The sequence below is a fragment of the Haemaphysalis longicornis genome, unplaced genomic scaffold (genome assembly GCF_048455015.1).
Source record: "Haemaphysalis longicornis isolate Haplotype H1 unplaced genomic scaffold, Haemaphysalis longicornis Haplotype H1 scaffold_3, whole genome shotgun sequence".
Taxonomy (NCBI): domain Eukaryota; kingdom Metazoa; phylum Arthropoda; class Arachnida; order Ixodida; family Ixodidae; genus Haemaphysalis; species Haemaphysalis longicornis.
In genome coordinates this window covers 230,861,959-230,874,961 of record NW_027526335.1, presented here as the reverse complement: position 1 = coordinate 230,874,961, position 13,003 = coordinate 230,861,959, and the positions used below count along the sequence as shown (strand labels likewise).

The 13,003-nt window shown below is 50.9% G+C and overlaps 1 protein-coding gene across 2 annotated transcripts in view; it reads left to right on the top strand.

Moving 5' to 3' along the window:
• The window catches only part of LOC144176040 (putative glutamate receptor), a 104,257-nt gene that overhangs the window by 50,117 nt on the left and 41,137 nt on the right, over positions 1-13,003 (top strand). For both annotated transcript variants that reach the window (XM_077705158.1, XM_077705157.1), the window contains exon 5: positions 8,187-8,410. In XM_077705158.1, coding sequence (XP_077561284.1) covers positions 8,187-8,410 — 224 coding nt within the window. The remainder of the gene's footprint in view (positions 1-8,186; positions 8,411-13,003) is intronic.

The following is a 13,003-nucleotide window of genomic DNA, read 5'->3' as shown; positions in this document are numbered from 1 at the left end:
TTCCTCTCGAGGGAGGGTGTTGTGCTCGACATGGGGAGGAACGGCTATCGTTACGGGCCGCAACCCCCTTTCTTTCCTTTCGCGAACGCGCCGATGCGTGGTTCACAACCGCACGGGGCAAATAAACTCTACTGTGCTGTGAAAGGCCAGGGAGAGGCGTCAGGAAAGATGAGCACTGATGTAGAAGCGGTCGTCGCATCTTTTTCAGGATCCGATGATTAGGGTTACCACCTTTCCCCGAAAAAAAAAACGGGCCTTCCGGGGGGGGGGGGGAAGGGGGGATATGTGTTGAAAAAAGACGCCATGTTTTTTAACATGCAGTGCCATTTATTGTAGTGTTTTCTTAGAGAGAAATCAACATAACGTTTGTACTGAAAGTGATTGAGAGCTTGGTTAATCGCTCTGCATGTGCTTCAGTGAAAAGTAACCGCAATTGCTGACCGCGGCGGTAGAATTTCGTTATTTTGTTCTTAGGTCCCCCTCCATCTGAGGCAGCGCGCTCGCCCGCGTATTTTCTCTGCTCGCGTGTCTTTGCGCAGCTTGTCGACACGTATTTACCGTCTTAGTTGTTGAATTGACGCTTATAAAACGCCAAAACGGACATAATCACGGCACAAAAGCCAAAAAACCGGCTGATGACGGCCGGTTTTAGATATGGACCGGCAACCGGCCCGCTGTTTAAAAAACCGGTAGGGCCGGTCCAAAACCGGGAAGGTGGCAACCCTACCGATGATCAGCGCCGAATGTTGGCGGAAAGTTTGCTCCCCTTATCGGAAGGAGGCGGCGAGAGCGCGCGCACCGAGTTGAGCGGTTTCATCGGCGGCGCGCGCCGCCCCGAGAGGGGGAGGAGAGGGCCGGACGGAGGAGTCGAGGCCGGCCGCAAAGAGAAAGAGAAGCGGCATCTCGCAGCGGCGATTTCTCCCCCCCGGACGGGCGACAGCGCGTTGGAGGATGTGAGTAAAGAGTTCTTTCACGCAACCGCAGTGTGCCTCATTCCTGGGCATGCCGTAGAGAGCAGGCCCACAACCTTTATACGTAATGCCTAATGACGGCGAGTGCACCGGGAAGAAAGCGAACATCATCCTAATCCGTAAGAAAGGTGACATGGACTGGAAAAATTACAGGCCGATCAGCTTACTGTCAGTCGTCACGAGGTGCTTACCAAGGTAATCGCTAACAGAATCTCTGCCACCTTAGATTTCAATCAACCTAAGGAACAGGCAGGGTTGCGTAAAGGCTATTCAACAATGGACCATATTCACACGATCAATCAGATGATAGAGAAGTGCGCATAGTTCATTGAACCCCTTTTCATAGATTATGAGAAAGCACTTGACTCGTCGAAACCTCAGCAGTCATTCGGGCATTGCGGAATCAGGGTGTGGATGAACATTGCGAGAGAATGCTAGAGGATATCTACAATGGGTCCACAGCTACCATCATCCTCCATAAGGAAGGGCGTCAGACAAGGAGACACCATCTCTCCAATAATATCCACAGCATGTTTACAAGAAGTTTTCAGAACATTGGATTGGGGACAGGTGGGAGTAAGGGTTAATGGAGAATACCTCAGTAACCTCAGGTTTGCTGATTACGTTGCCTTGCTAAGTAACTCTGGGGACGAATTGCAAAGCACGCTTGCCGCACTGGACAAGCACAGTAAAATCTTGGGCCACAAAATCAATATGCAGAAAACTAAAGTAATGTTACAGTAATGTAATGTTGCAGGTTACAGATAGGTGGTGAGACCATGGAAGTGGTAAGACAATATATCTACTTAGGACAAGTCGTGACCCCGGATCCAAGCCGGAGGCAGAGATAATAAGAAGGATAAGAATGGGGTGGAGTGCGTTCAGCAGGCATTCTCGGATAATGGATGGCAGCCTACCACAGTTCCTGAAGACGAAAGTGTATGGCAGCTGCATCTTACCGGTACTCACCTGCGGGGCAGAAACTTGGAGGCTCAGTAAAAGGGCTCAACTTAACCATTGAGGACGGCTCTGCGAGCAATGGAACGGAAGATGATAGGCGCAACAATAAGGGACAAGAAAAGAGCGGTGTGGGTCAGGGGACAAATGCGTGTTGAGGACATAATCGTAGAAATTAATAAGAAGAAATAGGACTGGGCAGGGAATGTAATGCGAAGGCAAGATAACCGTTGGTCATTAAGGGCAACAGAGTGGACCCTGCTCAGATCGCTGCAAATCTCATCGAAAGACAACGGTTCTCTGTGGCCCCGGCCCATCCCCCGCGTGATAAACACGGTGGAGGTTTTCTCAACACAACTCAATTTTATTGCGTTCCAATGCTCGCGCCTTTCGTTACGGTGGGACTTCGTGGATTGTATCTTTCTATGGAGGTATCTTCGCACACCCGAAGATACCTCCAAGCTTCCAAATCCCTTCGACGTGAATCCGGGGTTACCGCAAGAAGAAATTATTGGATTTCCTGCATCGCTACATAGAGTGTTTTTCGTCGAACTCAAAACTATACGTCAGACACCTCTAGCGAAGCACCGAATAATAACAGAAGATGGAGCCCGACCTACCCGACAGTTACCGTACCGCGTCTCTTCACACGAGCGGGAAGCCATCCGGACTCAAGTCGACGACATGCTCAGCGACGACATTATACAGCCATCGAAAAGCCCCTGGGCTGCGCCGGTCGTACTCGTGAAGAAAAAAGACAGCACATTACGGTTTTGCGTTGACTACCGGCGACTGAACAAAATCACCAAAAAGGACGTGTACACCCTCCCCCGAATCAACGACGCCCTCGACCACCTCTGCCACGCGAAGTACTTCTCATCGAAGATCGGCTACTGGCAAATTGAAGTGGACGAGAGAAACCGAGAGAAGACTGCATTTATAACCCCGGACGGCCTATACCAGTTCAAGGTGATGCCGTTCGGGTTCTGCACGGCGCCAGCAACGTTTCAACGAGTCATGGACACGGTGCTAGCTGGCCTGAAGTGGCACACCTGCCTCGTATACCTCGACAATGTTGTGGTATTCTCCCGGACTTTCGACGAACACCATGTAAGGTTGCAGTATGTACTCGAGGCCATCCGTACGTCGGGGTTAACGCTGAATCCTGAAAAGTGCCGCTTCGCATACGAGGAACTCAAGTTTTTGGGCCATGTCGTCAACGCCGCGGGAGTCCGGCCTGATCCGGCGAAAACTGCCGCCATAACGAACTTCCCAAGACGGCGGAGAGCTCTGGTACTATGCGCATACTACAGGCGCTTCTTCGCAAACTTCATCCGCATTGCAGAGCCGCTCACCCGCTTGACGAAAGATACCACCCCTTTCAGCTGGGAAAATGCCCAAGAAACAGCCTTCTGCGAGCTGCAACAACGCCGGCAAAGCTCGCCTGTGCTTGCGCATTTCAACGAAAACGCCGAAACAGAAACGTACACGGACGCCAGTGATATAGGCTTCGGTGCAGTGCTCGTACAAAAGCAAGGCGGGTGCGAGAAAGTAATCGCCTATGCCAGCCGTGGTCTGTCCAAGGAAGAAACAAACTACTCAGCCTCTGAGAAAGAGTGCCTCGCGATTATATGGGCCATTTCGAAATTTCGCCCATACGTGTACGGAAGACCGTTTAAAGTTGTGACAGTCCACCATGCGCTGTGTTGGCTCGCCAATTTGAAGGACCCCTCTGGCCGTCTTGGTAGGTGGAGCTTGCGCCTGCAAGAATTCGACGTTACAGTAGTCTATAAATCCGGGGGGAAACACTCCGACGCCGACTGCCTGTCCCACACCCCCGTTGACCCACCACCACAAGACTCCGATGAAGACAGCGCATTCTTCGGAGTCGTGACTGAGAGCGACCTGGCCACCCAGCAGCATGCGACCCCGATCTCCGCGTCATGATCGACTACCTCCAAGGATGCAACGTCGCCATGCCCAGGGCCTTCAAACGCAACTTACCTGCATTCAGCCTGAAAACCTCCGTCCTCGTGAAAAAGAATTTCAGCCCCGGAACGAGAGCGAATTATCTTGTCATCCCGGCAGATCTTCGTGACGAAATTTTGGAAGCGTACTACAATTACCCGTCTTCCGGACATCTCGGCACAGCTCGCACAATTGGGAAAATCAAGATGAAGTACTACTGGCCCCGCCTTGCCTCCGACGTCACCCACTACGTCCAGAGCTGCCGTGACTGCCAGCGACGAAAAACGTCACCGACGAGACCCGCCGGACCTCTGCAGCCGATCGGCGTCCCATCTAGGCCCTTCCAACAGATTGGAATGCACCTTCTGGGCTCGTTTCCTACTTCCCGATCCGAGAACAAGTGGAGTGTTGTAGGAACAATGACGCGCTACGCAGATACCGCCGCTCTTCCGAGGGGGACTGCACAAGAAGTCCCAAAGTTCTTCATAAGCCAAGTTTGCTGCGACATGGAGCCCCGGAAGTCCTAATCACGGACCGCGGAACGGCCTTTACTGCGGAGCTGATGTAAGGGATATTACGCTACAGCAACATGGATCACCCAACAACGACGGCGTACCACCCCCAAACAAACGGACTAACGGAACGCCTGAACAAGACAATCGCGGATATGCTGGCAATGTACGTCGACGTTGAACATAAGACTTTGGACGAAGTGCTCCCGTATGTCAACTTAGCGTACAACACGGCTATACAGGAAAATACGCAGATGACGCCGTTCGAGCTTGTCTACGGAAGACGGCCGACTACGATGCTCGACGTCATGCTTCCACACGTAGAAGACGACGACCTCAACGCCGACGTCCAAGGATACCTTCAGCGTGCGGAGGAGGCGCGCCAGCTGGCTAGAGTTCGTACAACGGACCAGCAGCTGGTGGATACCGGGCGGTACAACCTCCGACGCCGAGACGCCGAGTACCACCCTGGGGTGCGTGTGTGGGTTTGGACTCCCATCCGTCGACGCGAACTCAGTGAGAAGCTTCTGCGACGGTATTTCGGACCATACCAGGTTCTACGACGTGTCGGCCAACTTACCTACGAGGTGATCCCCGATGGTGATTCCGGAACATCACGACGACGCACGCGGCCCGAAGTCGTCCACGGGGTTCGCTTGAAACCTTACTATGCAAGATGACGGACTTTTTTTAAATGCAGAGCATTTCAGTAACTCACGATGTCACCCGTGTTGGCGTCCGTAGTCCGCACGCTCACTGCGCATGCGCGTCGAGTCGAGGCGATAGCGAACTCTCTCTCGCGAGGGGCATTGGATTGGATTCGAACACTCTCTCCCGGGGGGCATTGGATTGGATTCGATTGGATTGGCTTGGATTGGACTGGATTGGCTTAGCTTAGATTGGATTGGATTAGATTTGGATTGGATTAGATTGGATTGGATTAAAGTGGATTGTGTTGGATTGTGTTGCGTCATAGCCGCGGCACGTTGCGTATAGCCGCGGCAGACGCGCTGGGGCCGGCGCATGTGCAGTACTCTCTCTTCCGCGGTTTCCTCTCCTTCGGGCGCGCTGCGCATATAACCGCTGTGCCGTTCCCCGGCGAAGCAACATCCGCGCTTGGCTCAAACACCTAGAGTCCACGCCAACGTCGTCGACTGGGACCGGCATACGCAGTCCCCTCAACGTATATAAGCGGCGGAGCGCGCGTTCGGAATTCAGTCAAGGGCGTCTTTGCTTGGCTTTCGCTTGACGTGACGCTTTGCTTGACTCGAGTAGATGCGACGCAATTACTCGAGTTTCCCCCGTGGGAAGATGCGGGCGGCTTTTGTTGTTCGTTCGGACTGTCTTTTATTTTAGCATGGGGTCGATGCACTCTCAGAGGGGGGTAATGCCGCGAACCATGTATGGGTTTTTATTTATTGTTTGTTTTTACTGCCGGGCCACGCCCGGCTGTGTTATCTGCGTTTCAAACGAAGCGCGTCTTCCATTGTTCACTTTTATGCCACACGGGCTATCACATTCAGATAAGCAGACGGTTTCGCCCTAACGTCACTAGCCCAGAATAATCTGCTGTGATCTACAATGTTCTGGAGTTAAATCGACGGTTCCAGAAACACTTCCGCCGAAAGATAAAAGCCTGCAGTGCAGCCTCCGCGGCATTCGATCTCCGACGCTCGCTTGCGTACGTTTGCTGACTGCTGCTTCGCCGCCCGTGTATTATTTGAGTTGTTAGGGGAGCACACGTTCGCTCCAATAAACTTGTTTTTCTTGAAGACAACTGTGTCGTCTTTGGCAACGTGACAATGTGCTCGGGTGTGAGCGCTTTTGTCCTTTTGAGTAAAAACAGTGCTTCCAACGCGTATTCGTATTTCCTATCGCAAAAAATCAAGCAGCCGTGTATTTTTAAATAAAAGAAAACACTGAACATATCTAATCTGTATTTATGTGTTGCCTAAATATGCCCAATGTTCTCTTCTTGCTGAATAATGTTAACAATTACGAAGTGGGGTTTCAGATTTCGAAAATTATTTGGGTATACAGTCCGTTTCAAGCACCTTCCCGTACAGGAAGAATAATATTCTACTTTCCCGCTTTTTTTTTATCAGCTGTCAGCACTCGACGTTTTGTCAAAACATATTCTGTGTGCATTGTATCACGTTCCAGCTTTCCATTTTCGTATGATTTTCTGCGACAGGTTTCTGAATAAGCCGATAGTTACCATCAGGATTGGTTCCTTGTTTCTCTTGTGCCTATTGTGACCTATGTGTCGTATATCGACTTCTTTTCTGTTTTTTGTATACTTCAGTGTTACACAACGAGATTTTTTTTTTTGTTGTTGCACATGTTGCAGTGCCTTTTCATCTTTGCGGTTTCTGTTGGCTCTCGGGCACCACGGTTCAAGCCCGATGCTGCTTTAACAAGCTGGCCTACCTGTAGTGCCTCCGCTTTGGTGGAATAAAGTAATCATTAGGGGCGACGCACCTCAGGGGCTCGGGCTGTTGGCGTCTCCTGTCGTCGTCGTAATCGTCGTGTCATGTAGTCACGGTACTAAAGCACCAGAAACTGATTTCTGATTGTGGGGTTTTACGCGCCGACGCAACGCAGGCGATGAGGCGCGCCTTAGTGGAAGGCTCCGGATTAATTTAGACCACCTGGGGATCTTTACCGTTCGCCGAAATCTCGTACACACGGGCGTTTTTGCTTTTCGCCTCCATCAGAAAAGCGGCCGCCGCGGCCGGCAATCGAACCCGCTACCTCGTGCTCAGCAGCGCAACGCCTTAGCCACTGAGCCACCGCGGCGGGTGCACCGGAAACTTGTTTACGCCTCGCGCTGGAGAGCTTCGAGCTTCAAAGACAAGAGACTTTTACAGCAAAGCTGTATACCTGTACCACTAACGGTTTCATCCCCGTTGGCAAAAATACTAAGGCGCCAAGAATGCACTTATATGCTTCGCCCCTCCCCAGGTTTCACGTTAGTGGAGATGGCCCGGGAATTTTTATTACAGCTCACAGCTTCTACCTGGCTAAAGTTGCGTAAAACGTCAGGGGTGTAAGGAAGAGTGAAGGGCGCTGCGTCGGCAGCGCAATCACGTTGCCGCCCGCTGCCGTACAGCATGAACAGTGTCGGGAATGTGGCGCTGCCGCGAGTGCTGCTCAGCGGATGTGACGTTCGGTAAGCTGAGATACCTGTCGCTGTGGCCCTGCGGCAACGGTTAGGAAAGTGATAATTACTCGTTGTGTGGATGAAAAACTACTGATCGTTAAGCTCCGTGTGGTTAGCTGAAAATATCGCGAGAAGTGCTTGTTACTTGGGCATGAAACTGGCAATCGTAATGCCTAGAAGAACGAGAGCGACCATCATATCGGTCCCCCCGCAGGTAACTCCTCGGAAAAAAGCGGTCCGTTTATTGAGCCGGAAACCATCCCAGTCTCAGACCAGTGGGATCTGGCACAAGAAACCTGTTAAAGGTGCAAAAAATGGATTCGTTTCGCACCCCTCCACCCTCCCCCCTTTAGTATAACTACAATAAGGGCGATGGGAGGTAACGATGGCACATGCTGATACGCATCAACATCGAAATTTTTTATACAGTCAGGTATTTTCCGCAATAAAATTACAAGAATACGCACTACTTCATCATTCCAGGACGTGAGAAAGCGCTGGTTGAGTTGAAAGTTATTTAACCTGCTTGAAATTGCAACGCGTTCCCTGTCAGCACGTCACACTGGGTGCGCAGCGCAGACGGCTCACGAGGGTGCTCCCCCTGGTGCGGTGCAGCTTCGAATGAGAGCCACCGGAGGCGGGACGTGCGCAGCCGCCTGGTGGTGGGCGTCTGGTGGCTGGCCAACCTGATCCTGCTCACGGCGCTCACGGGAAACATGAAGGCCGGCCTGACGGTGCGCACGGCCGGGGAGCGAGTCGACAGCATCGCCGACGTGGCCCGCCGCAAGGACCTGACGCCCATCCTCTGGAAGGGCACCGCCTACGAGAGCGTAGTCAAGGTACGACAGCCCCCGACTTTTTGCAGTCGGGTAGCGAGGATATTATATTAGCGCTGAAATAACGGGGCAGGGGAGATACATACGCGGGGCGGCAGCTAGGCATCAACTCACTTCGTCCCGTCATTCGTCGTTGTCTCCTGTATGTCTTTCCTCTAGCCTGTCTTTCACCGCTAACACAATGTCCTCAGTATTAAAAGGCCGACTTTTCGCCCTCAGTTCTGTGCAGTGGAGTGTATTTCTTCGAGTGAAGAATGCACGAGATGCGTCACAAAGGGTTCCCAAGCCGCGTCGTTACCGGCAGTGAACGAACGAATGTGCAGACGTGCCCTCATCAGCTTGATTGGCCACACCAAACTCTGACCAAATGTTTAACGTAATGCCACCTATCGCAAATTTAGACGTATTGCTATTTCACGACGGTTACTTCGTAGTACTCTTTATTTATTTTATTTTTTTTTATTTTTTTTTTCATTTATTGAATTTGTTTGTTTGTTTGTGTGTTTGCTTGTTTGTTTGTTTGTTTGTTTGTTTGTTTGTTTGTTTGTTTGTTTGTTTGTTTGTTTGTTTGTTTGTTTGTTTGTTTGTTTGTTTGTTTGTTTGTTTGTTTAATCGACCAGTATTACCTGTCCTTCACTTCGAGTTGTTGATCTCGCGCTACAAACTGCTAGCCTCCTGGTTAGCTCAGTTGGTAGAGCGACTGCTCCGGTTCGAATCCTGGACCCGGACGAATTTTTCTTCAACTGCGAAGTTTCTGTGAGAGCTGTATAGCTTTCCTTTGTATCCGTGCGGCAGCACTCACGTGGATGTCAAACTTTTCTTCATTTTTTTTATTTATTTATTATCTGGGAGAGTTGGTGTCCAATTCGACAGTCCCGCATCGATGAACGAGCGCGGACGCTATCATTTCATTTCTGGTGCTCCTCGCTGAAGTTGCAGGCGTAACCCTCGGCAGTCCCTGCAAAACAAGCAGGAGCCGTTTCAGCATGCTGTTACCAGCAGAGTTACCGGGCCAACAGCATTCAGACAAATGCTCTGACTACGATCTTGTCCTTAATTTGTATGAGATGCCGTGCGATCTTATGCGCCTCTTGAAGTCAAACATTCGAATATCGCATCTAATGGGTGTCGTCAAGGTGTTGCTTTAATATCGTTGGGATTGTCCGTTCCATAACTTTTCCAGTACATGAAGTAATCCAGATTGCTTTTTGGTTTTCAATGTGTGACGATTTTTCCGGCTACGTTATGAAACGCTCTTCTGTAGCATTCCACAGAGTAGGAACCTTTCCTGTCCGCAAGAAGTCGCTGAAGTAATCGGTCAGAGCCACTGATCTCCACTAGAGTTGCTGGATGGCGCTTCGACTTATCCGGCGCGCGGCCGCCGGAAGTTCGAGCGCTCGTCGCGGAAGTCGGGCAAATGGCCGCCGTTCCAGCATAGCGCATGCTACGTATGGGCTGGTTTCGCGCGCATTCCGCAAAAAACTCCTTCTTGTAGCACCGTCAACTGCACAAGCAGACCAGAGAAGTCGTCTGGGAAGACGTTCCACTTGGAAGTATTACAATATTCTGTACGACGTGCGTGATACGCAGCGAAACGCAAATGTCAAATCAGTGTCGTTAAGTTGTGGCTCTTGTTACGCAGATTCCCTCGCTCTAAGCCGGATTTATAGCGGCGTTCGGTGGCAAACTTATAAACCAGTTACCGTAATTACCCGATTCTAACGCGCCCCCGATTCTAACGCGCACCCTATTTTCCAGGCAAAAACCCGAAAAAACTTGCACCTCCGTTTGTAACGCACAAGGAACTTTGTGAGCAAGAAACACGAATGCGAGAGAAACGGACGATTTATTCCCCTAAGTAATCTCACTCATCTCACTCCTCGTCGCTCTCCGAGAGCTCCTTGTCGCCTTCCACTGACCACTACATCCCGTCCTTGGTGCCTTCAAGCGCGTTCGCGATGCCACACTTCTGAACGAACGTTCAACCATATTCGATGGGATCGTGGCCCACGCCTCGCATGCCCATCCCGCGAGCTTCTCCAGAGGCATACGCTTCAGCCAACCGCTTGTTGTGAACGCGTGGGAGCCGCTTTTAAGCCGCGGAAGCGGCGCACCTTCGTTGCCGCTGCTGCCATTGGTGTTATCAAGCACGCAAGTGGAATAATTTGACCATTTGTGTGAACGCCGAAAGAAAAGCCTAGGCGCCTAGATCCTAAAAATTGTTGCTAAAAGCTTTGGCGCCATCTTGAGATGGCGATGGCGATGGGTGGAACGAAATTTCAGCTGTTTTGGCAGTTTCGGTTTCGTATCCGATTCTAACGCGCATGCGATTTTTCAGCCTATTTTTGCGGAAAAAAGGTACGCGTTAGAATCGGGTAAGTACGGTGCACGTCGAAAGTAACCGCAGTTAAGTTTAACCGTGGTTACTAAACTTGAACCGCGGTTATCGCAAACTGTGGTTTTGGCTGTTACACGCGACTTGATTGTGAGCGAAACAAAAATAAATTACCACACTTTTAACTTCACGATAAAAAACAAAAGAGAAGCAGTGTAGACAAAAGAAATATCCTTGAAGCAGTCGCCTATGACCCAAACGCAACGCACTCGCGCGCGGCGAAGAGAGGGGCATCCCCAACAGCTCGCAACCGGCTTGGTTTGCTTAGGTCTGTTCGGTGTTGGGTACTTTCGGCTTAGCATCGCGGTAGATATTTGACCGCCGCTATCTCTACAACTGCGAATTATAATCCATAGCACAATTTTTCACCACACTAAGATTAATTTTCTCGCATGCGGAAGTTCTTTTCCGCGATCAGATTGATTTTGAAGAGCGGCGATGCGACAAGCTGTTGCTGCCGTGGTCTGGGCCGGTTAGGGCCGCTAGCAGTGCATGCCGTGCGGGCAGGCGCGCCGGCATGTATGCAGGCACGGCCCACGCAGCACCGATAGTCCGAGTGCTGAAAACGATTCAGGATTGCCTGCTATATCCATTTTTGGTGGACGACGCGCGGAATTTACAAATTAAGCACGGCTTTTGTCGTAGTTGATCGGGTGGATCGGGAAACGAGTCACCGATGACGGGCAGTCGCGCTGATTGCGAGAAGGAAGGAAGGAATAGTACAGGAAAGGCAGGGAGGTTAACCAGAATACTGTCCGGTTGGCTACCCTACTCAGGGGGGAGGGGATACGGGAAATGAAAGGGAAAGAAAGGACAGCGGTACATACAAAGGAGAAAATGAGAGAAAGAAAAGTAGAAAAAACACAAGGCGTGACCAGGCAACTAGAAAGGCGGTACAAACAACGCACACAACCAGAAAATGCACAAAACTAATACGGTCCGCTGATAAAATTGGCGAACTGAGGGCACTGCACTATAGTAATGTCCTTACAATCGTTCAGACAGGCCCGTGTCCTTCAAAAAGAGCAGTAGGGCTTTTATAGCCTTTTCGGCCTGTGACGGACAACGCCTATGGCACAAAATTGTCTGCGCTGTAAAGGGGAGGTCGTCGAGTCGGCTAAGTGTGGTGGAGAACTGTTGCCTCGGCGTTATGAAGCGGTCACAAAGGCACAGAAGGTGTTCAATCGTCTCGTCGGTGGCGCACGCATCACAAGCAGGGCTGTTGGTCATTTCAACGGTGTAGGAGTAAGCAGCGGTGAAGGCAACACCTAGCCACAGGCAACAAAGTAAGGTGACGTCCGAGCATGGCACGTTATTAGGTAGGTGGCGCTGCAAATCTGGGTCGAGTGATAAGACGAGCGTTTGAGAACTCAGGTGTATTCCACTTAGCGAGAGTGACTTCTCGGGCAATGGACCGCAGCGACCTTGCTGCATCAGTGCGTGATAGAGGGATTGCCATGCAAAGAACGCAAGCGCGTCTTGGAGAAAGCTTTGGGGCGGCCGATATTTGAGAGCCTTCGTCTCTTCCGAACGCCATGTGATTTTTTTTTCGCCTCCGCTGATGCGCCGCCACTTGCGTCCGAATTGATTTGTGCGATTTTGAGCACTGCGGCTGCGGAAACTGCGGTTAGCATGACCGAACTGAGGTGGCCAAGCTGCAGTTTGCGTTAACCATGGTTAGCGACGTAACCGCTGTCGTGTAACGCAGCAAACTGCGGTTTTGTCTAACCGCGGTTCGCTTAAGCGTGGTTAACTGTACCCTTGTAAACAGGGTATTAGGAAGGGACAAATGGGCTCCATCCCCAGGCAGCAGGCTCTGCAGTGACCACTTTACAGACAACTGTTTTGACAGAACGGGCGCATGAACTCGGCTACAGCCTGACGCCGTGCCCACGTTGTTTCTTTCTACCATAAATCCCTAGCGTAAATTTCTAGCATAAATCCCGTTCTAACTGAGTCGTCTGCTCTCAAACCAAGACCCAAGTGACATTTTCGTTCTCCTTCGCAATTAAATTTTGCTTCATATTAACGTCGCATGTTTCGGTATAGCATAAGTTGCGATGTGAAGGCGATGTGTATAACCAAAAGGCAATAAAGTGAGAAAAAATCGCCAAAATGCGCAAATGGGGACGTATCAGCGGTTGAAAAGCATAGCAGACGCCCGACTTCCGGGACGAGCCGTTGAACTTCCGGTGGCCGTG